The following is a 24134-nucleotide window of genomic DNA, read 5'->3' as shown; positions in this document are numbered from 1 at the left end:
CCCCTGTTGGATGGGGAAATATGGAGTACAGTTGTCAGCTGGTGCCCCTTATGTTGAGCTTTACAGTTAGACCAATAGAACCTTATAATATCTTTTCCAATGCATACAGAATAAAGTCCATAAGTTCAAAATATTTATGAAAAAGTCTCTTATTTCAAGCATGAGCTCATTCATGCAGAGCTGCTGACCAGAGCACATCTCTAAAAAGGGAGAATGCCTCCTGGACAGTCTCTGACTCTGTATTGAATATATTGCATTTATATTTTAAGTAAGACAGAGAAAATTACCGTGAATATCCCCTGGATCTATCAAAACCGTATACCGGGTCTATTAAGATCATATGAAGCTGTCTATATTAGTATTTTAATATATTAAAGGTATGACAACATACGAAAAGTGAGAGGTCTCATTCACCAACTCACTGTCCAAACTAAGGACTTGAAGTGACATTGCACTTAAGAAAACTGCTTCCTGCCTAGTGGGCCCATTCAAACATCCAATAGGAGAAGAAAATAGGGGATACTATTCACATTTCCCCCTGTATATATGAAGGAGAAGTAATATTATACCTCAATACGTACTTCAGGCACCTCAAAAATCACCAGGATACAATTACCACCTTGTTGTGAATACACACTAGTGAAAGTGGTCTGAAATAATTATTGTAATTCGCAAAACCCCTGATGAAGTCCCGATAAGGGGCAAAACGTGTTGGAAATTCTTTTTCCAAGTGTTTGAAACTTCTCAAGGAACCTCAAAACAACCTGAAAAACTGCTATCAATGCTTGAAATAAGAGACTTTTTAATAAATATTTGAAACTTATGGACTTACTCTGTATGCTTTGGAAAATATATTATAAAACTCTATTTGTCTAATTGTAAAGATCAACATAAGGGGTGCCAGCTCGCAACTCTGTAATCATTATATACCTTGTATATACCTGTACTTGTATATAGACAGTTTATTCCAAAGGGGGAACGGCGGCACTCAGAGGACTGATAAATGAAGAGTCAATACCAGGCTGTGGTATTGACTCTTCATTTATCAGTCCTCTGAGTGCCGCCTTTCCCCTTGGGAATAAACTGTCTACATACAAGGTATTTCATACCCTGGAGGGCACCGGGGCAATTGGACTATCTGCAACAGTAAGGAGTGCCAGGCCTACCCCACAATTGTGTGTGTGTGTGTATATATATATATATATATATATATATATTATATACACACATATATATATATATATATATATATATATATATATATATATATATATGTATATATATAGCCACATTAATTTAGTATGACTTATGTTGTATTGTGTTTGTTAATGTATGTTGACTATAATAAGAGAGGTAAATCTGAGGCGTGTGACAGACATTTACTTTGTCTGGGCAAAGGAAAATAAATCTGCATTCCTGTCCCACAATAGTGCTCTGGATTAAAATGGCCAGCATTCTATTATCTGCATTGTTCTTGGAACAAGATATGCAGCAAATGGACAGGTGCAGAATAATCTGTTCTCCCCTTCCTCCCAAATTAAGGAAAGCTCTTATACAGAAATATTTGGCACTCTGTGAATTCATTGTGCTGTCACTCTGTTTAGTCAGGGGTCTTGATTAAAATCTGGACACAGCTCATATCTTTTCATACTGCCATAACAGCGCATCCAGTACAGATACTCCAGAGGTGAGTGTAAAGAAACTATACGTAGTAAGTTCTCTTGGTTAGGGATTTAAGCATATTTTGTTTGTTACTCCCACAGTCTGGCAGTACAGAGCTGCAGCACCGTTCAAATGGAGATTATATTACTTTTATCAATATGGGCTAAAGATCAACATGATAGACTTGAGATATTAATCATCATAGCCAACTTCTTCTAAAGTCACAGTTTATCATTTTAATACAAAACATAATGTTGCTTCATCTCATGTATTTATTTATATATTCTTGGGAAATATTTTATATATTATAGATTTTAATTTATTAATAGGTATGTACAAAATCAATATATGTACAACGAAAATCTTTACATATACATTTGGATGGTCAATAAGAAGCCATTTTGAAATTAGCTGTTAACTGGGACTACTCCCTCAAATTAGCTTTTATTGTTTCAGTCAGGAACATAGTTGCCTCTGTTTGGAGGCCATGTATATGGAGGGCACCTGCAGTCCAGGTCCAGTCCCTGGTGCGCTCTCAGGCTCTGTCCAGTGTTCTGCAGTGTGTGGCATGGCCCCAACACGCTGGTCACAGGCACCTGTAGGCTTTCCTGAGTGTTTGTATAGTGAGTAAATAAGGTAGTCCGGAATCTGCATTATTCGAGGCAGTGTATGACACCGACACAAGGGTTTAGGTCAATAGTAATGTTGAAAAAAACTTCCGGATAAACTGCTGCTCATCTACTGAAAAGTGCATAACAATCCGTCCTTGGGATTGCAAAATTACTCTATTCAGACAGACAGACAGACAGACGTGTTTTTGCTTTATACCATGTAAGGATGAATTAATTGCTGCAAATGGAATGCATACATTTTTCTTATGGTGAAAAGTAATACATTAGTGTCATGTGTGATCTGAATTATTGTTCAGAATGTCTTTGAAGCTGTGAGGGATGCACTGCCCTGAATGCAGCTACTGTATCTCTTTTGACATTTTGTATATTTCTGAAGACAATCTCACTACTGAAAGGGATTAAACTCAGCAGGGAGAAATAAGTAAAACCCGATGTGCATCCACAACAGTTTTTGGAAGGCACCACAGAATCTTTGCTTATTTTTCCTTGTATTATTTAGCAGGAAAATGAGAGAAACTTGCCTTTCATAACAAGCAGTAATGTGCACAGTCAGACATTGGGGGGGTTTTCAATGATTTTTGAAAGCTGACTGCTCGCTGTCACAGCTTTCAGGGTCAGTATTCAACTGACCCCCTGCACACGCCGTTCCCCCCTCACTAGGTTTTTGTAGCGAGAAGGAAACGGCGCGTGCGGCCACTAAAACAGCAAGGCTCGCGGGCTAAATGCAGCGGGTTCCCGGCATTAGCCACGAGCCTCGCGGTTTGGGAGAATCCTCGCCGTCCTGTGACAGTGAGGATTCCCCCGGAAAATAGAATAGGGTGAGCAGCCGGCGCAGGGGTTAAATGGTGAGGATCGCTGGCCGCATTGAATACAGCCCTTTGTGGTGATGTTCAGCAGCAAATCATAAACTGCATTACTCTTATTAATGCATAAGGAGAATGCTCTGCTTTTGTTTTAAGAACAAAATTTGCATTCGAGGGAAGAAGTCATAACCAATCTCCCTCGACCTTACTGGGAGGCAGGATTGCATGCGGTCCTTTTGCATGTGATATATTGCATGTGATCCCATTACCCGCTGCAGGATCTGACAGATCCTTGATGTAGCAGTGGCTCCAATCCAATGCACACGGGACCAGGCATAGGATCGTAATCAGAGGTTAAACACATGCTTGGCCCAATGTCTTTGAATTGGATAAAAAGGACCCAAATCACACTTGAAAGAAACTTATATTTGCCTGTTTTCTTTGTTTCTCAATATAATCCACTTTTATAACCCTTCACAATGCATCTTAAACCTGGGTCAATACTCGTTTTTTTAATCGAGTCCACCCAGATCGAGCTGTGGTGTGAAAGCACCAAACTGAATAACTCGTGTCAACCAACCCGGCAATTAGTCCTGAGTTATAAGAAGGATTAAACCTGGATTGCCCATTAGGATTAAACCCGTATTGCCTATTATACACCTGGGTTTAGTGTGAAAGAGTAGGACCCAAGTTGTAGCTGGGTCAAATGCAGGATCAAAATTCTGGGTTGGACCTGGCTTTGCTTGCTATGTGAAAGCTGTATTAGTATATACTATATAGCTTAATCAGTAATTTTTTAGATGTCAATTAGAAGAGAATATATACACATGTGCACTGACGCAGCGTTTTCCTTACAACCTTGTTAATAAAAGTTACTAAAAAAACATTACCCAGGCACTTTCACTGTTCCAATACACCAATACATTATTTCTTGGGCTTCAGGGAGCAATTAGCTTCCAAAACTTTACCAGTCCCTTGATGCACTATGTTCAGAACAAAACTAACAGAAAGGTGATTCATTTAGCTAATTTAAAAGAAAATGTATGGATGAAATAGTGGCACAATGTCATTGCTGCTTCAAAACACTGGGGACACCTGTCAAATTCTGATATTTGCATAATTTGTATGTACTACCTGAATACTGGGTTTATTTCATTTGCTCAGTATTCTTTACAAAGCCATACTGTACTGACCAAATAATAAGATACTAACACACTTAATGGTAGAGGATGTTGCACATGCCTGTTTTCATTAATATCCAGGACAGAGGTTCCCAAACTCAGTCACCCTAACAGTGCAGATTTTAAGGATAACCATGTTTAGGCACAAATTACTTAATTAGTATTTGATATACATTTTGATGCCCGAGTTTGGGAAACACTGATCCAGGAGACTCTCAAGTATTCTGCCATACTCCTGACTGAACGGTTTCACCCGAAAATTTTAAAAGATTCACGGGTGTAGCTAATTATTTAATTTGATTCTGTGAGGAGATCTGCAAAACATGTGTGGGGTCATTAGGACCAAGTTTTAGAGCCTGTGGTCTAGACTAACTTTTCCTGTGAATGGAGAAAACATCATTCAATGGTGAGCAAGCATCAAATGATTTTTTGCCCAGCCAAATGCAAGAGGATGGGTTCCCATACACATCCCCTTGCATGATAGCGAGGGGATTTGGGTGGCGGGGAGGGAAGGACATTCGACTGGGTGGCGGTTGGCACTTTTCTGTTTTCTAGGCTGCAAGTATACAAAGCCTAGCGAACAGTTTTGAATCAGGCCCAAAAAGCCTTTATTCAGATTTGGTAAAAATCAACTAAACCACACTAGACAGACAAGCACGTATAAGCACAAAATATTATTTAAAATTCTATGATAGATCGATATCATTATTTTTAGACATGTGCGATTTACCTTAAAAATGTAAAAAAAAAAATTCAAATCACACCCTAGAAAAAATAGACCAGCTTCTGGCAGGCGAGTTTGACAGAACCATGCACAGATCAGTGAGTTTTGTGCATGGTTCCGTCCAAAAAAGTGTGGAGAAATAAAAAAAGCCATGGGTCCACCCACCCAGAGCTAAGCCAGCCCTGGGCTTTGAGTTGGTCTTGGTTTCACAAGTGCAGAACAAAGTGTTGGGGTCCCCCCTTCCATATTTAAAAAACATGGTGGTAAAAAGACTTGTGTTCCCCTGTATTTTGGAACCAGTTGGAATTTGGAGAACCACAAGTCCCAGTATGTGGGGCATTAAAGGGCCTGCTGGGACTTGTAGTCCCATAGCATGACCAATGTTACAAAAAAAAAAAAAGCCTGAAATGTACAAGTTTATTATCATACATACATACAAACATATATAAACTTGCCTTACCACGCTCCCCCGCAGGTCTGTCCTCTTCTCCAGTAGGGTATCCAGGGGTTAAAATAACAAAATGAGGAACGCAGGACTTGGGGAGCCGCATATGCAGCTCCTCCCTGATAATGAGGGAAAACCTAGTGGGACCCCCCTCAACCAATTAGAGCTGAGCTCCTGAGGAGATCCGCACTTGATTGAATGTAGCGTCTTCTTTTCTCTTGGTCACATTGTTAAAGTATTGTAAGGAAAATGGATAGTTTGCTTATACTTTATGAAGCTCAGAAAAGAGATTGGCTATAGCCAGAAGGATTAAGCTTACAATCAAGCATTCATATAGTTCTTTGTTCACATAATAAAATGATTGAATTCATATAATGTTGTATTTTGTCTCTGCAGCTGGTCTATTCTGTCTTCATCATGCCTGAACCGTATGTATTTACTATTTATTCAATATTAGATGGCTATGCACAAAAAATAAAAATATAAATACATTTGATTTGACATGCTAATGTAGGGGGTTCCATTGGTCCCCTGCGTGTTCGCATGGGGGACTGATGGTAAACCTTTCCGCATGTGCATGTTCTCATATGCGCATGTGCAGGGCTTCTGCAAAGTCAGCATGGTGCTCGCACAGGTCAGGGGGCGGGGCAGTGGCGGCAGTGGGACATTGGAACACCCAGAGTTTCATGGGCGTTCCAATGCAAACGCCGTGACGCAGTGTGCCAGGGGGAGATGGGTGGCTGGCATCACATAACGTCAGCTGTCCATCCTGTCCTTGTCCCGGAGCCTGCAAATATAAGTCAATCTCTCCACTGACATATTTGCAAGCTCAGGAGAAATCATTTGATGGTCGCATGGTTGCAAGGAGATACGGCGGGGGGGGGGGGGGGGGGTAAAGATGCTCGGAAAGCTGTGAAGCTGTGTACTCCCAAGACAGATGCTGAGAATAAGGGTGCGTACTAAAGAAACAAGAAATAGAAGTTTTAATTTGTTTAGTCTGCTGAGGTGGAACTCCTTTATGAAGTTTTGCCAGAATCAGTTTCAGACAAACTAATCTTTTTATTACAGAATTAGTTATACAGATGGAAGACTAAAGGTTCATATACACTGTGCGATTAGGCCCAGCGTGTATGGACAGCGATGACCACTATCATCGCTGGGTGGGAAAGCGGCTCAGTGCATAAACACTGAATCACTTTCCCCCTGCCTGGCGCTGTCAGTGTGTGTGTGTGTGTGGGGGGGGGGGGGGGGGGAGGGCGGGTGGCTTTGCATAGCGCAGTGCTATGCAAAGCTGTCCATAAAGCCGCTCATCTGCTGGTAATACAAGTAGATGAGCGGCTTTCTCGGCAATGATGCGGGAGCGAGCATCACCGCTCACCACTCATCGCCGGGCCGTACACACTGGGCTGAAAGCTACTCAAAACACCAAGCTTCAGCAGCTTTCAGCTCAAAATTGCCAAGTGTGTATGGGCCTATAGGCAGTTTTTTCCAATTACTGTCAATTTAGGTGCCAGATAGAGGTACAGTAGTATAGAATAGAATCAACTTTATTGGCCATGTATGCTTGCGCACACTAGGATTTTTTTGTGGATTACAGTGCGGCATCAAGCAGGGGGATATGAAGATGAAGGGGAGGGATACATTACATACATTGCATTAAGAGCACAGACATTGCATTAATTTCATTAAGACATTACACACATTGCATAGCGCCTAGGCAGCCATCAGCGGCACCACTGGTCAATGCAGCAGCCAGAAAGGTAGCTATATAAGCAGGGACAGTATAGTTATAACACAGAGAACACATAACCGCCAAGCTGCACAAAGCCTAGGCAGCCATCCGCGGCACCACTGGTCATTGCAGCAGCCAGAAAGGTAGCAATATAAGCAGGGACAGTATAGTTATAACACAGAGAACACATACCCGCCAAGCTGCACAAAGCCTAGGCAGCCATCCGCGGCACCACTGGTCATTGCAGCAGTCAGGTAGGAAACAGCATGAGCAAAGACAGCACAGTTGTAGCAGGGACAGTACAGTTAACACACAGTAGACACGGGATACATATGATTGAGTGCACAGTTCCTAGGCAGCCATTTGCGGCACCATCTTGAAGGCCTCACCCGGCCATCCTCCTGTAGGGAGAGCCAGTGTGGGTAGCGTGGTCTGGGGGGGGGGGGGGGGTTGGAGAGTCAATGAGGCTGGGGGGCTGGGGGGGAAGAGTCAATGGTGTGTGGAGAACTTGTTAATGCAATTTTATGGGGTAATTCTTCTGTATATAATTTTGTAGCTGTTTTCCATGTCTTCTATTCATTCCCTTAATTATTACTTAGAACTTAAAAAGTTTATATGTAACAAATTAAGACATTCATTTGTTAACACACATTTCACTGTTCTTTCTCTTTGCATATACTCTAAACAATATCAACATCAATAACAGAGAGGTAAGGAAATGGCTAATATAATTTCCTTTTTTTCTTTTCTTACTTGGCATGCTCTACTAAGCTGCAGTATACAGTAGGTCCAAAAACAAACTTTTGTCTTATTAAAATATAAGATCTGCTAAATATATTTGCAGGAGGATAGCTGACCTGTTCTATTTACTTTTGAACATTCCTGCATAATGTGCAACTGTGCCTACAGGAAATAGTTTGCTTAATCTTGCTTTATAATACCATGTTGAATTGATTATTATTTTGTAAGTGCACCCAATTGGTAGCAGTGAAATATACTAGTGGGGAAGGCAAGGCTAGGTGTTACAGAGGCAAAGCTGTTACAATGAATGTAAAACCACACCCATGTCACAAAGTGGGGGTTATTCTGGTTGATTCACAAGACTGCAAATTCCCCAGATGCCACTCATCGGACCGCCTGACACCCCCCCCCCCCCCCCCCAATCGCACGCCAGGTCCCTTTGCACTGGCTGCGAATGGATATTTAACATAAACATCCATTTGCAGGCTATGTGGAATCACCCACATCATTTGATGGCCGCCAACCATCGAATGATGTGGTGAGTGCACATATCTAAAGTGACTCTCAGGCGTGTACATTTGCCAGGAAGTAGGTGGGCAGCTGCCCGTCCCCAGCACATACCTCACGGGCCGATCATCATGGGTATGACCAGCATTTTCATGGGACCATGAAAACGCTGGTCACCACCCCACGCCCGCAGTCTTGGGTGCATGCACTTGACGTATAGTCCGTTCACTGTGGCCGCACGCACCTAGCATATGCACATGCACAAAAATGCGCTTGTGCATGCGCATAATATCTGTCCCATGTGCGAATGAACTAGAATAACGCCCAGTGGCTCATGCAACCGGAAAGAAGTTTACAAAACTAAAAATAGGGACAGTGCGTGCCAAAGTTGTGCGCCAAAAATGTTCAGGTGTGGCTTCATAGGGAAGGGGCGTGGCCACATTTTAGCACTATTTCACATTACACCACACAGTAGTGTACATTATTCACATTACACCACACAGTAGTATCCGCTATTCACACTACAGCACACGGTGCAACTTGAACACATTACGCCAGGTAGAGCCCCTTAACCCTTTAGTGCCAATGATGCTGTGAATGATGCTCAAAATATCTGCTAAAAATGGCAGCAGCAACTGTTCTTTTAGTATAAATAAATACAAATATAGCCAAATCAATTAACTGAAGTTTAGTTAAATATTGTACCCAAAAGAAGAACGACCCTTTCATTTTTAACAGATTGCGCACAGCAACATTGGCACTCAAAGGGTTAAACACACTGTGCCAGGTAGAGCCCCTTAGACACATTGCGCCAGCTAGAGCCCCATAGACACACTGTGCCAGGTAGAGCTACATAGACACACTGTGCCAGGTAGAGCTACTTAGACACACTGCGCCAGGTAGAGCTTCTTAGACACACTGCGCCTGGAGGAGCCCCTTAGACACTGTGCCAGGTCCAGCCCTTTAGACACAATGTGCCAGGAATTGTCTATGGAGCTTCGGGAATTGCATATGGATTTGCGAGTAGATTGCGATTAGCAATCCATTCAAAATTTAGCAAGGGGTGATTTATCTTTCTGTCTGAGCAGCGGCTTTCTCCTCTCAGACCACTGCGAATTCTCAGCCCTGAGTCTGAATCAGGCCCTGAGTTGGCCAGATATTGGTCAGAATAATTTGTGTTGTGGTGGCCCATGGAACAACTTTGGATGCAGCTGCAATGTGAATAAAATACTAAATAAATTTAAAAAGAAAGTAAAAAAACTCCAGGAATCGCTACCCATGGTGAAGTATCTAAGTTCCCCCAAGAAATATAAGAATATGTGTATGAGGATACATCTGTATAGCATTGGGGGAATTACATTTTTCACCAGCTGGGCATATTACAGCTTAATAAGGGAGTACATTATTGCAGTGTTTCTATAATAACTGCCATAATCAATTTTAAACACTCACCTCTGAACATTCTGGGGGGTATGCAATCTCCGTCGAGCATCTCCCGTGGAGGAGATGCTCGACGGGCCCTATTTAATGCTGTCTTCCCCGACAGCATTGAACAGGGTTTCCTGGCAGAACGAGCCCGACATCTCTAGCTGTCAGGCTCGTTCTGCCGAGAACAGCCGGGAAGTGACGAGCTGCCGGCTGCAGCTCGTCACTTCCCGGCCGCAACTCGCGGCCACGCCCCCTTCTCGCCGCTCGGCGGCCGGGACATTGAATCCCGACTGCCGAGCTCCAGGCGAGCTAACCGAGAATGGGACAGGGGCACGGCTGTCGCGCTAGCTCGACAGCCGTGCCCCTGACATTGAATACCCCCCTCTGTATGGTAAACTTACCACTGGATACTTGCTCATTGCATCTTATCACAGTGCTGTAAGATGTGTTTCATAAGCGATAAGTGTGAGTCGAGAGATAAGTGGCAATCAGTCAATCAGCATCTAGATGTCGCAGCAGTATAAAACTTTTTTTTTTATTGTCTCTTTTTTTCCATATTTTATCTTTCTTTTCCTCATTTCTCTGTGGTATCACTGCTCACGTACTTGTATTTTCTTCCAGAGAAAATCAAAGATTTCAGCATCACGAAAACTGCTGTTAAAGGTAATCAACGTTATGAATAAAAAAAAGTCAAAAGCAATTAAAGAAGAAAAAATATCTGGTTTGGGACTAATGGAACAATATTAAGGCCTTGGGAGAAAGGAAAGCTTTCAGTGTTGCTGTTCGTACATTGCCCCTACTAATGGCGTGCTAATGATTAGATAGCAGTGCCGATAATGACAGGGTTGTATCCGCCCATGTCACTGAGCATGCTTGTCATCCTTCATACATGGGGGAGAAAATAACGGTGCTGATATTGCTTCTTCCCCATAATGAGACTTTGTACATTTACCACTATGTTTTAATTACTTCTCATTAAAGTGATTAACAATTAAATTAAATGGGCCAAGATAATTAATATTACCTACTTTAGGTTTAGTTAATTACATTAACAGTTTTTTAAAAATACTGTTAAGAGCATATTTAACAAGTGAGATTCGCTTTACGCTGGAAATAAGAAAAACAGCATGTGATCTTAATTTTTTTGTCTCTCCCTCATAGAGTTTGATGCTGGCAAAGGCAAAGGAGGCATGGGATCAAGAACATGTGAACAAACAGGAGGAAAAGCAGAGATACCTGAGTGAAAGGGTACCTCATTCCAACACGCATGGCCTGGCATTGGCTGCATTACAGGTGTTGTGTGTGCTGTAAAAAAACAAAACTTTTTTTTACTATCATGATAGGTGTCAATAACCTGATATATACGATTTTGCCATTTTTCAGGAGCTGTGTCGAGAACTACATGAGAAAGTTGGCATTGTTGATGAGGAAAGATATGACATTGAAGCAAAGGTTCTCCATAATACAAGAGAGGTAAATTAGCACCAAAACTGTCAAAAACATATTTTTTATACTGTATGATTAAGAAACTGACCACCCCATGCAGAATTCACACAAAAGCCATACGTGATGGTTGTTACTACTTTGTGGGTTTAGTTTGCATTTATTAAAATGTGCATTTGTTTGAGCAAAACATGGCCTGTTTTGTGACAGTGCTGCTATTTTCTCCCAGTGACTCAGGAAGGGGCAGAGGGAGTTGGGTACTCTTTACCTGAACTCGGGCCTGTTGGAGGGTTCTGCCACACCCCCCTTCCCTCATTGCACAGAGCTACTATGGAAAGGGAAAGAAAGGACTGCTGTGTGCTGCACTGGGAAGAGAGGGGGGGGGGGGGTGTCTTGCTACTTCTTTCCCCATTAGCCATGCCCTTCCAATTACCTCTACCCATCAAGACCATGGTTCCTGTCTCTTTATTAGGGTCACTTGTGCGCTGCAGGGAAGATTGGACTTAGACCTTAAGTTACAGATTCTATTTAAGAATTGTAAATTTTATTAAAATAGCATCATAAAAATAGGTTACACAAATATAATTTAAATATAATGAAATTATTAGTTTTATATATGTGCATTCATTTAAAATGAAAAAAATAAAATAAAAAAGTTTAAGTGTATGTATACAGCTTTTTTGCTTTACCAATACCCACCACCTCCAACCTGAGAGAGGTGTTAAATTGACAATATCCAGCATGTTGATGTAAAAATGCAGAAACTATTGTAGGAGATGGCTACCTAAAATAGCATTAATACATTAAATAGCAAAAAGTCCTGATGTAACTCTGGCAAGAGCAGACATTTTCACTGGAGATTGTTGCTTTTCTGGGCTTGCTATGAGAATTAATCTACAAAGCATTTGCATAAATCATGCAAAGGCTCTCCTACTTTGTAATCTGTTACCATTTGTGCAGCACACTTAGGACACCACAGGAGCATACTGAAACATTTAACCCCTTCACTGGTAATCCTGAGAATTTTCCGGGCTATGCCATACCCAGACTGGCAAGCCTGGACAGTTCTCGGGATTCCAGCAGCGCTGCTGCGCAGCTCATCGCTGAACTCAGCTTCTTTTAGCGCTGCCCAGCTCCGTCACTCCTGCTGCGTCTTCGGCTCACCCCACCACTGAAGGGGTTAATGCAAAGTGAACACTATAAATTTTGTCTGCAACATGAAAAAAATAGATTAGACAAATAGATTAGACAAATTAACAAATATCCTTAATGTTTAAATAAAATGTTCTTTTTAATGGAGTCATAGAGTAATTCATCCCCCATAAAATATTCATAAAATAATTTTGTCTTCATGAGCCTGTCACACATGGAACTATGCTCATTTATCCTGACAGTGTGCCTAGGCGAGGGTTTTGACGCAGCACATGCAATACACATCTCCACCACTGAGTGGGTAATGCTCACTAATCCAGCGGCGGATTGATATACAGATGGAACCACGCCATTTGCCAATGAAGGCATAGGTGCCGATTCTGTGGGTGCTTGAGGGCCCGAGCACCCACGGTAATTGATGAGCACCCACCCGCTCAGCAGCGGCCCACCCGCCCGTGTCCCACTGCACTCCCCCTCCCTCGTCGCTGGCACAGGTACTATGTGGGCAGTTATGTACCTGCACTGTGGGGGCATTTATGTATTTGGCACTGTGGGGGCATTTATGTATTTGGCACTGTGGGGGCATTTATGTATTTGGCACTGTGGGGGGGGGGGGTTGTACCTGCACTGTGTGGGCATTTATGTATTTGGCATTGTTGCCATAATTTGAATACTGGAGACAACTGTGCTGCGTAATATAAATCAGTATTATTTTGTGACCACGCCCCTTTCCCATGAAGCCACTCCCCTATATTTTTGGCTTAAGCACCCACCAGCAAAAACATAAATCACCTATGAATGAAGGGATGCTCTTGCATGTGAGACACTTTGCTGTGAATGGGGCGCACATGTGTCTCATTCTCAGCGAATGGCACTGCAGCTCCATTTGTACAGTAAAGTACAATACAAGCTCTGGCAAATGGACCAGGACAATGGGTACTTCTGTTCATGCGTTTTATTTCACTATTTAAAACACATAGGGGCTATCGGGAGCAAACATACAGTAACCAAACTGTCCATAGCAGGCCAGAACGAGCACTAAGCAGGTGAACAAAATGCCTATCAAGCATGAACCAGGGCTTTGTGGAAGCCCACATCTATGGAACGAGCAATGGCCACTATGCACTCTGATAGCTCCGGTTCTAGGCGTCCTAGAGGCTCGGGACCAGTACCATATGAAAGAGGATACTCTTGTCTTTAGGAAAAGACTACTAATTTATCCACTCCAATCGTCTGCCCTTCTTCCAGGGGCTTCTGGCTTCCTCTGCAGCCAGGGCACCATTGCCAGACTGTAGGGAGGTGACAGTGAGCAATCTTGCACTCAAATGGGTCAGCTCCTGCCAGGTGCTTATCTCCCTGTTGCACAGCAGGTGCGTCCAAACCTGGACAATGGTGCAGGTAGGGGAACGGAGCTGAGGGTTGATCATTGCAGCATCTTTGCCATTGTCAGCAGCCCCTGTGTGTTTTAATTAGCAAAATGAGACGCACCTTCAGCATTCCCCTTAAACATGTAAAACCTATGCCATTGCTCGCTCCATAGATGTGGGCTTTCACCCTCTGTAGCCATTTGTTAACCCATTCAGTGCTCAAGTCTGGCCTGCTCATAATGTACATGTCATACTGTAGCATAAATCTGTGTTTAACCAGTGTACGTAATGAGACGCACATACAGCAGTGCCCTTACACAAGTGTAAACTATGTGGTCATTAACTCCATAGATGTGTTCTCTAATAAAGTCCTGGTTGAATCATTTGTCTGGCCTGCTACAGTACGTACTTCGACCATACTGTATGCTCGCTCACTTCTCCCCATAGCCCATTATAAATTGTGCAATGAGATGCACGTCTATGCGATAGTATTTTCTGAGAATAATGTCTATTTAACATACTGTACAGTACAGTATTGTACAGTAAAGTAGTTCTTGCACTATAGTGCATTTCAATGGACACTTCACGCATGCACAATACGGATTATTTTGCTATAACATTGCATTAGACATTTGACGCATGTGCAGTGGTTCTAAAGTGACATCTGGTGAATGATCACTGGTATTGCACTCATCCGGTAATGCCATAGGCAACTTATTGTTCTGCCCTGTGACTAGGCAGTGGTGAGTTGGCAGGAAAAATGCCCCAGGCAGGCTAGATGACAGTGGCTCCATCTGTATATCCCTTAGTTAATATATACAAATTGGCATAAGAAGTCATAAGCATATTGTTATTATATAGCTATTATATAACTTTTATGCCTTTTTTTCGGAAATGTGGCTTAAATTGCTGGCAAGTTTCAATTCTTGAACACATTGCCAGTGATTTTAATTTTATCGCTTCAAACTGCTGCATACAGTAATAAATCTTTTTGAAGTCTAAAATAATTGGACTGGCGATGAGTAGAGCTACTATATGCAGGGTTTTCACCGCAGAGCAAAAAAGAACAACTTATGAAGGGAGGAGGCCTTGAGAAGTGTCCATTTGAGAATCACCCCTTACTGGCAAATGCACAGAATGCGCAACCTTGTCATAAGGCCCCATACACTATGCGATTTGGGCACGATTTCACCCGATTCGGATGAATCGGGCCACGAAATCGGGCCAAATCGCATGTTTAAACATCCCCTCCGATCCGATGCGCGGTCCTGTGCGCATCGGATCGGAGTCGGGCAGTTGGACCGGCTGCACATAAGATTTTCTAAATCTTATGTGCAGCCTCCGGGCAGCATGGTCAGCGGGCGGGGGACACTGCGAGGGCAGTGAGAGAGGCGGGCAGTAGCAGCGAGCGATGGATGCCGGAGAGCCGGGCAGAGTCAGCGGCGGCAGATGCTGGGGACCTGCAGGGGGGGGAGCCGGGCATGGTAAGCTGTCAAATAGACAGCGGGCGGGGGGGGGGGGCGCTGGAGAGCTGGGCAGGGGACACAGAGGCAGCGCGCGGGGGGACGCCGGTGAACCGACGAGGGAGCTGGGCAGGAGGATCGGGGACTCACTCTGCAGCTGCAAGGAAATAAAAACCAATACAAATGAATGGGCAGCCAGTGATTGGCTGAGAGCTCTCTCAGCCAATTGCTTATTGGCTGAGAGAGCTCTCAGCCAATCACTGGCTGCCCATTCATTTGTAATGGGCTTTTTTTCTCCCTTGCTGCAGAGTGAGTCCCCGATCCTCCTGCCCAGCTCCCTCGTCGGTTCACAGGCGTCCACCCCTGCGCGCTGCCTCTGTGTCCCCTGCCCGGCTCTCCAGCGCCCGCTGCCTATTTGACAGCTTACCATGCCCGGCTCCCCCCCCCTGCAGGTCCCCAGCATCTGCCGCCGCTGACTCGGCCCGGCTCTCCCCCTGCCCGCATCTCCCACTGCAGCTCCCCGGGAGTTGCATATGATAAATCGCATGGCGATTTATCATATGCAAAACTTGGCACATCAAATGCCTAATCGTGTGTTCCCCTCCTGGGGAGCTGCCGGGGAAATCAGGTCCGACTTGTCCCTAGGACAAGTCGGGCTAATGTATGGGGGCCTATAGAATGACCGTCTGGCTACGATTCCATCCCATCTGTCCATGCCAGTTGAGTGATTAAATTCAGCTTTATGTTGTATTAGAAACTCTGCCTAAAATGTGTTCATCTCCTCATATCTACGGTGTTTACAGTGTCAAACAATACTGTATCTGCTTGTAGTAATCTTAAATGTTTCTCTTTGCCAAGGGTTATCAAGTATGTAAACCTACAGGTGCCGATTTATGTTTTTGCTGGTGGGTGCTCAAGCCAAAAATATAGGGGAGTGGCTTCGGTACTTGTTTCCTAGCATGGCGCCCGTCGTGGGTCATCGCATACCTTAAGTTAAGGTATGCGATGGACGCGACCGACGCGATTTTAGGGCTTTTTTTAGCCTTTTCCCCGTCCATCGCATGCCTTAACTTAAGGTATGCGATGCGACCGATGCGATATAACATTAAATGCATTGTATTCAATGTTAAATTCCTATGTAAAATCGGGTCCATTGTATGCCATTATAATAGCATACAATGCGACCGATGCGATGGACCCAATAGGGAACAATGTTAAATGGCCCAATGGACCCGATTTTTGATTGTATACCCACCCTGATGGATAATTTGTATGTAAAATGCCCCCCCATCGTTAACGCCACCCCACGATGAACGCCAACACGAAGCGTGGCGAGCGAAGCGAGCCCGCGTCCTCCGACCTTTTCATACCCCCACTATCCACGTCGGCGTGGAGTTGATTTTATATAGTGTGGCGAGCCACCGAGCCCGAAGCGTGGAGTGCGCAGCGAGCCCCCCGAGGGGACGCGTAATACCTGTGAAGTAATGCGCGTCCGCTCGCCACGCTTCGGGCTCGGACTATATAGAATCAACTCCACGCCGACGTGGATAGTGGGGGTATGAAAAGGTCGGAGGACGCGTGCAGCCGCCCCTCGCGGGCTTGCTGCGCTCGCCACGCATCGGGTTGAAGTTAATCGTGGGGTGGCGTTAACAATGGGGGGCATTTTACCCATCATGGTGGGGATACAATGAAAATTGGGGTCGGGGGGCATTTAACATTGGGGCCAATGTAAAATCGGGTCTCAGGGACAATTTTACATTGGTTCCAATGTAAAAATCGCATCGCATGCGATTTGGTTGCATGCGATGCGGTCAACGCGATTTTTTAGGTCCCGGTGGATACAATTTTTATCGCTGGCCCCGTGCTAGGAAACAAGTACCGTGGCTTCAAGGGGAAGGGGCGTGGCCACAAAATAATATTAATTTATATTATGCAGCACAGACGCCGGCATCGCACAGAGCATGCACAGGCTGGCCCGCCCCACATCCGTGTATTACTCCGCGGACAGAATACACTCTTCCCACCATCCTGGCATACTGTTTCCCAGGTGGCGGGTCCGGTGATGCGGGTGCTGCAGCCGCAAATTAGCAAGTTAATGTGGCGGCCCAGTGGGAGTCGGGCCCATGGGTGCTCATCAATTTCCGTGGGTGCTCGGGCCCTTGAGCACCCACAGAATCGGCGCCCATGTGTAAACTATACTTACCCGCTTCTGAAAACTAGATTTAGGGAAATTATAGTAGAAAGCGCCATTTAAATCACGGGGAGCCATTAAGTGGATATATCATGTTCCACCGAAAGGACATATCTATCTCCAGACAAGAGTGTACTGTAAATCTGCACTTAAATGGCTGTTATGGGGGATACTGCTATTAACATTAGTAGCAATGTATTTTGTGAAATTATGCAATTATTGATACTAATATGTATCTATCTGCAGTACATCAGCATGCATGCATGCATTTGCTGTATTCTCACTCAACACAATATACATGCAGTGTCGGTGCCACTCACCTCCATCCGGGGGGGGGGGACCTGCTGCAAACTGCCACCCTCCAGCAAATGCCTAGAGCTGCCTAGTGGTGGCGCCGGCCCTGTATACATGTGCAATAAATCGCATACACTGGTGGCAGAAATATATGGTGAGATAAGGCCGAAGGCTAAAGAGCCTGGACAGAAGTCATACTACTGTAGTGACTGCAGCAAATCACTATCCTTGCCCAGAAATAACTTGGTGGTACCCTGGGTACAGTGGAGAATTATTTGGAATCAGCAGAAGATAAATAAGAGCTTCAAATGGGACTCTACCAAAGGATCCAAGAGGTTGGGCAACTATAATGTTAACAGACTTCATTAATTATATTGCTTGTGTTTCCACAACAGCAGCACGTTTTCCAGTACTCATTATTAAACAAAACAATATTTTAAAATAACATATTTTACATCACAGATTCAAGATCTGAGGATGAAGGTGTTGGATCTGCGTGGAAAGTTTAAAAGACCTCCACTACGGAGGGTGCGAGTATCCGCTGATGCTATGCTCCGCGCTCTTCTAGGTTCAAAACACAAAGTCTCTATGGATTTGCGCGCTAACTTGAAATCTGTAAAGAAGGAAGATACTGAGAAGGTATATATTGTTTTGTTTTATTGTAGGTCACGATAACAATTTATGACAACATGCTGTAATCTCTGCATGGGTAAATGCCTATTAGAGTCCATTTGGAAAAGTGGGGCTTGCCACTGGGTGTCGGTTTAACAAACTGATGGTATATCCGGTCCGTTCAGGCTGGTTTGGGCAGATGGAAAATCGCTAGTAATTGCTGGAGCTTGTAGTCCGCTTCTGCTGTAGAGTTAGTGTCCAGTGTAACATGGACGTCCATGTTACACTGGACACTAACTCTACAGCAGAAGCGGACCGGATATACCATCAGTTTGTTAAACCGACACCCAGTGGCAAGCCCCACTATTCCAAATGGACTCTCCATTATAAGGGACTTTGGACAGCACAAGAGAAATGTCTAATTCCATCAGGATCCATTCCTCCCTAAAATCAAGCAAGGTGGACGGTAACTATAATTCACTCTGTTTACAGAGTCGGTCCTAATATTAATCCATCAGGCACCCTAGGAATGGACAGTTTATTAAACCTATCTGAGTTCTGCTTTTCTGCTTAATGCATTCTTTTAACTATTCATTGTACCATTTGTGTGGCCTATTAAATTGTTATATTTTTCAATTTTAAATTTTACTATAAATTCTGAAGTCAATCCAACAAGTTTTTATTTAGCGCTGCATAGCCTGTTTTTTTCTGTGTATCACTGGACTTTAATGGCAGTATTACTGGACTTATGCAGCAGTACCAATAGACTTAACGGTAGTGCCACTGGACTGGACTTATGCAGCAATATCACTAGATTGTGCAGCAGTACCAACTTTAAAGTCGTTGCCACTGGACTGGACTATACAGCACTTTCACTGGGCAGGTCTATACAGCTCTATCGCTGGACTGGACTGTAGAGCACTATTCCTGGACTGGCCTATACAGCACCATCAATGGGCTGGTCTATACAGCCCTATCACTGGACTGGACTATAGAGCACTATTCCTGGCCTGGCCTATACAGCACTATCACTAGACTGGCCTATACAGGACAGCACTATCACTGGACTGGCCTATATACAATATAAACAAAATAATGGAATATATGACCTATGAGGCGCTCTTTCTTTTCCTGTTAGTTGAATCAGTATGAGGTCACTCCACCATTAAAAAACTGTAATGTTTTAAAATCCACTAGCCAAAGAATAAAGTTCATACTTTTTCCATAAATTCATAAACATCGGTGGCAGTGGTGCATAATTCCCAGGTTCAATAGAACTGGGTTTAGTCAGCTCTTAAAAAGCTCAATTCAAATATGCAGGTCTTAAACTGCTGGATACAGGATTCCCCGGGCTGCTATCCTTGGTGTACAGCTTATCTCCTCCACTGCATCCGAATGGAACACAAAACTCACGACCAAGTCTTCACACATGGGGACTTTATCAAGGTGGCCTATATATATTACAGCACTGAGTGCTGTCTACCACTGGACAGCAGTATCACTGTATACTAGTAGTAAAAAGTGTCAGCGGGTGGGCGGGATGAGCAGAACACATGTTGCCTATTCACTATCCTAGACTGGAGTAATGATGGTGTCTGGCCACCCGCCCCCTTCATAGGGTCGGGATCTCGCAAGGACCGTAGATCCATGCTCTGAGTCTGGGTGGGAATACCCGAACAGGCTCGGAGAGCGAGTTCGGACTGGGGGTGTTTGGTTCCCCCAATCCGAACTCGCACATCCCTAATAAAAACTTTATTTTATTTTTTTTTGTCTTAATTGAGTGCTTGGTTTAACTTGTTCTTAATTTTTCTATTGTAATGTACTCTACCGGAATTAATTAATAAAAACTAACAGTAAAAAATGTATTTAACATATAAAATATAGTGGGCCTGTTGTAATAACGCCCAAGTTTGGAGTGAGGGATCCCAAGCAAACTGACTTTTTTTTAAAGGAGCAATCACTTACTAGCAGCGGCGGCTGCAGCACTGACCAAGCAGTGAGCTCTAAATAAACTGGGTGCCTTGCGGTTCCCTGGAATCAGCATATATCATTATACACTGTTAAATGCATATTTATATGATATTGAACACATCAATTTGTTTCATTTGTACTGGTACATACAATATGTTTTGTCTGGAGTTTGCCCGGCATCATGCACAGCCGTTGAACTCGGGTGTCAATACATTTTGCAATTGGTATAGTTATTTAATATGTGTCTGTAGCTTCATTTTTGTGCTTTTTTAAACTGTGGGACACTTTGTCAGGGTCATAATAATGTGTTGTTGATCATCATTGTAAATACACTGTATGTTTTCATCAAAAAGGAGCGTCCAGTTGAAGTCAGTGATTGGCGCAAGAATGTGGAAGCAATGTCTGGTATGGAGGGCAGGAAAAAGATGTTTGATGCAGCAAAGTCTCCTACAGCCCAATAAAAAGGTAACATTCTTAAAGGATCAAGAACAAATGTGTAGAATAAACATAGAATGAAGATTATTTATCCAATGTGAAACCTAAACTACTGTATAATTAAATGTTTCGTAGAAACACTGTGTTGCATATTGTATTTATAACAACTACTGTGTACTACATGGTATCCATCTTTGTAGGGACTGGGTATACAGTATTATTATTGTTTATTTATATATATTGAAATAAGAATTCCGCAGCACCCGACAATACATAGATAAGCGAAAAAAACAAGAAAATAACAAATTACAGTACAGGGCAAATTAGGTAAAGTATATGATAAATAAGGACAGTTGAAGAAGCAGACACTGACACAATTTCAGGATAGCAGAGGCCTGTTAAAGCTTACATTCATTAAAGCAGGGATATTAAAGCGTAGTTGCAATCAGATTCTGTTTATAATTTCTAGGATGCACTAGTGAAATGCTAGACGGAATTTGATGGTTTGCTAGTGGCAACATCAAGGGCGGAATGTAATGCTGCCCGAGTTCAATGACAGTGCAGATGCCGTCTGAACTTCAACATTTTTTGGGCAATCAGGCTGCGCTAAAAGATCAGTGTGCAGTGAATTTCACAGGAATAGATATTTAATCAGCACAATAAAACACCTAATAACATGAGTAATAATTTAAAACCTTTAGTATAGGTATGAAAAAGGCCCTATGTATAGTCACCCTTTATCCAAAGTTGTTCCGATTGTGTCCCTTTTGGTAAATGGAAGAAATGACAACCCCAGTTGAATACATGGGGTACCTGGATTGTGTCCGGCTTTAGAAAGGTGGCGTTCCTCCCAGAGTGGATTTCAGCCAGTCAGGGTAAAAGGTCCCTTGTGACGGTACAGTCAAGTACGGTGTCCTTCGTCAATCCGTTTGTAAATGTGAGACTGGTCACTGGTTCTGCAGGTTCCTGGTCAGGGTAATCACGGGTAATATTGCAACACCTATGATGGTCACTGGTTCTGCAGGTTCCTGGTCAGGGTAATCACGGGTAATATTGCAACACCTATGAAGCACACATGCATTTCGCTGGTCCTCAGCTTTATCAAGTATAGTCACCCTTCGTCCACAACAGTGGACTATACGTAGGGCCGTTTGCACATCTATACTATAGTTTTTTTTAATTATTACTCATGTTATTAAGTGTTTTATTGTGCTAATTAACTATAGATTCTTGCAAAATTCACTGCCCACTGTTCTTTTAGTGCAGCATATCCCTTCTTTTTGAAAGTATTGACCATGCCTGGCTCCTGGTGATAGCTTATTTTATCAGGAGCTGATTACTGTGCATATTTCTCCAGCTGTTTTGCTGGAGAAACTGGGGTTTCTAACTTTCTACCAACACAAATCCCAATTGCCTTATATATTAATGGGATTACTGCTCATGATAACCTAGCTAGGAAAATATAGGTATTAAGTCTTAAGATAAACCTCCTGGTTCTGTTAACATCATTCTCAGATGACATTGCCCAAATGGAAGTATTAAAAGTGCCCATACACAGTACAATATTCCTGTGCGTTTTGAACTAGATTGCATGTCATGCGATCAAATCACACGTGCACATGCCCAGCCTACCCCTGTCCACAAATGAATTGCCTAAAGCCCCACATTCTTACTCTAAACCGAATTTTTGTCTGTAATTTATATTGTTAACCCCTTCAGTGGTACTCCTGAGAATTTTCTGTGGTTTGCGCCAGTGTGCAGACTGGCATACCCAGAAAATTCTCGGGAGTACCACTACCTGCGCTCCCTCTTGCCGGACAGTGCTGAGATCAGCGCCACACTCAGCTGCCCGGCCCTGCCTCCCTCCCCCTTCTGTGTGCGGCATGACTTGGTAACGTTACGCCGCACACAGCCACGTTGCCGGGGCAGGGCGGGGCAGCGTCTGATAGCCAGTTCAGCGGCGCTGCCCGGACCCGGGAACACAGTGGTGTTTTTTTTAAGGGAGTGCTCCCCAGAAAAAAACTCGCCCAGTGGGGAGCGCTCCCTAAAAAATAACCCACCACTGAAGGGGGTTAGTGCACAAATATGACACATGAAATAAAACAAAGTATACCATTATTATAAGTTATATGGTCATGTATAGACTACTATGATGATTAAACTAATCAGTTCTGATTCAATCTAATCTTTCTTTTCATTTTTTTTTTTTTTTTTTACAGAACCACATGAATCTTCAATTGCTTCCATCTTTACTGTACTCTAGTCTGCATGTGCAATACGTCATTTAACCAGTTTTTCTTACAGTAAATTGTTTTCTTCTAAAGTTGACATTGTAACTCCCAAGTGAACAGGGCAATCAAATTAGCTTTTTATCAGAATCACTGATTTGGACTTAAAGTGTCATATTAATAACTAATTTCTTCACAAAATGAAAGAAATGTGTTTTTATTATAAAAAATTGTAAAGTAATATTTAATATCTAATTTAAAGCTTAGATATTAAATATCATCAACATATCTCTAATGTTAATTAAATGCATTCTGTCTCATTTTACTGATGGTACACAACTTATTTTAAATTGAGTTGCTTTGGCCTACTCAAAGATGGGCAAATTGATTTAGATAACTAACACCCACAAATAAACCATGCCAATATGAGCACTTGGAATGTAAATTGGCCAATCAGTTAGCATGAATATATCTGATATATAAATATCCTAAAATCACTAAGGTTACTAGATAAATATATATATATAGGCACCATTTCTGAGGGTGCTCCTGGGCTCAAGCACCCACGGAAAATGATAACCACCCACGGTCGGTCCCGGCAGGTACCAAGGGGCCCGTGAAGTGGATCCAGAAAATCTGTCCCTGGCCCTCACACAAGGCTACACTGCATTGCATGTCCAGCGTGTGTTGCTTCATGACGTCACGTGGCGCCACAGATCAGCTTGCACTCAGAGAAATAGGTAAAGGACAGCCGGAGCCGCGTCAGCCAGCCCTAGCAGCCCAACAGCCACACACACAGCAGAGAGGGAATGCCGGCACGGCAGCAGAGACAGGTAGGCGGTATCCCTCTTTCCCCTAATCCTAGGGCTGGGGACCCCAGCTGCACCCCCCTCTGCATCCAGCAGTTGAAACGGCTGTCAGGTCGGCAGCTGTCACCTTGTGCAATGCTGCACTCCTAAATAAACCACATTTTCTTCACTTACATCCGTGTGCCGGTTCCATCCTTTCCATGAGGGGGTAAGTGCTATATATATATATATATATATATATATATATATATATATATATATATATATATATATATATATATATATATATATAGAAGGAGGGTTCAGTGAAGCGC

At 43.3% G+C, this 24134-nt stretch overlaps 1 protein-coding gene across 1 annotated transcript; it reads left to right on the top strand.

The window, feature by feature from the left end:
* The first annotated feature begins 6066 nt into the window (after positions 1-6066).
* LOC146058449 (troponin I, slow skeletal muscle-like) lies at positions 6067-23131 on the top strand. The gene is made up of 7 exons (XM_083170730.1): positions 6067-6081; positions 10477-10518; positions 11017-11148; positions 11239-11328; positions 18228-18404; positions 20702-20813; positions 23003-23131. The coding sequence occupies exons 1-6, from the start codon at positions 6067-6069 to the stop codon at positions 20807-20809; spliced, it is 564 nt and encodes a 187-aa protein (XP_083026856.1). The 3' UTR covers positions 20810-20813; positions 23003-23131.
* Positions 23132-24134: the final 1003 nt, after the last annotated feature.

The sequence above is a fragment of the Crinia signifera genome, chromosome 2, assembly GCF_055691185.1.
Source record: "Crinia signifera chromosome 2, ASM5569118v1, whole genome shotgun sequence".
In the NCBI taxonomy this organism is placed as follows: domain Eukaryota; kingdom Metazoa; phylum Chordata; class Amphibia; order Anura; family Myobatrachidae; genus Crinia; species Crinia signifera.
The sequence above is the reverse complement of the archived record's forward strand: the minus strand, read 5'-3'. Positions and strand labels throughout refer to the sequence as shown.